This window comes from Bison bison, unplaced genomic scaffold (assembly GCF_000754665.1).
Source record: "Bison bison bison isolate TAMUID 2011002044 unplaced genomic scaffold, Bison_UMD1.0 scf7180017848633, whole genome shotgun sequence".
Lineage (NCBI taxonomy): Eukaryota > Metazoa > Chordata > Mammalia > Artiodactyla > Bovidae > Bison > Bison bison.
Window position 1 is genome coordinate 5,422 of NW_011479206.1, and position 317 is coordinate 5,738.

General features: G+C 64.0%; 1 protein-coding gene across 1 annotated transcript in view; it reads left to right on the forward strand.

The window, feature by feature from the left end:
* Positions 1 to 317, forward strand: part of LOC104992680 (breakpoint cluster region protein-like) — a gene marked incomplete at its 5' end in the record, with an annotated part of 22,532 nt that overhangs the window by 1,530 nt on the left and 20,685 nt on the right. The window contains 1 exon segment of the mRNA XM_010845644.1: positions 1 to 155. Coding sequence (XP_010843946.1) covers positions 1 to 155 — 155 coding nt within the window.

Genomic DNA, 317 nt, shown 5'->3' on the forward strand with positions numbered 1-317 from the left:
ACGACTGCAAGTGGTACATCCCGCTCACGGACCTCAGCTTCCAGACGGTGGACGAGTCGGAGGCTGCACCCAGCATCCCTCTGGTGCTGGACGAGGAGCTGGATGCCATGAAGGTCAAGATCTCCCAGATCAAGAGTGACATCCAGAGAGAGAAGGTGCGTGGGGCGGGGGGTGGGCGCTAGGCTGGCTCTGCAGCTCCAGGGGCAGCAGCACCTCCCAGCGGGCGAGTTCTGCTGGGCCTCTGACCCACTGCGGGTCTCTGGGACCTGCTGGGGCCCCGAGAGCATTCAGAGCACCAGGCATCCCATCAGACATGG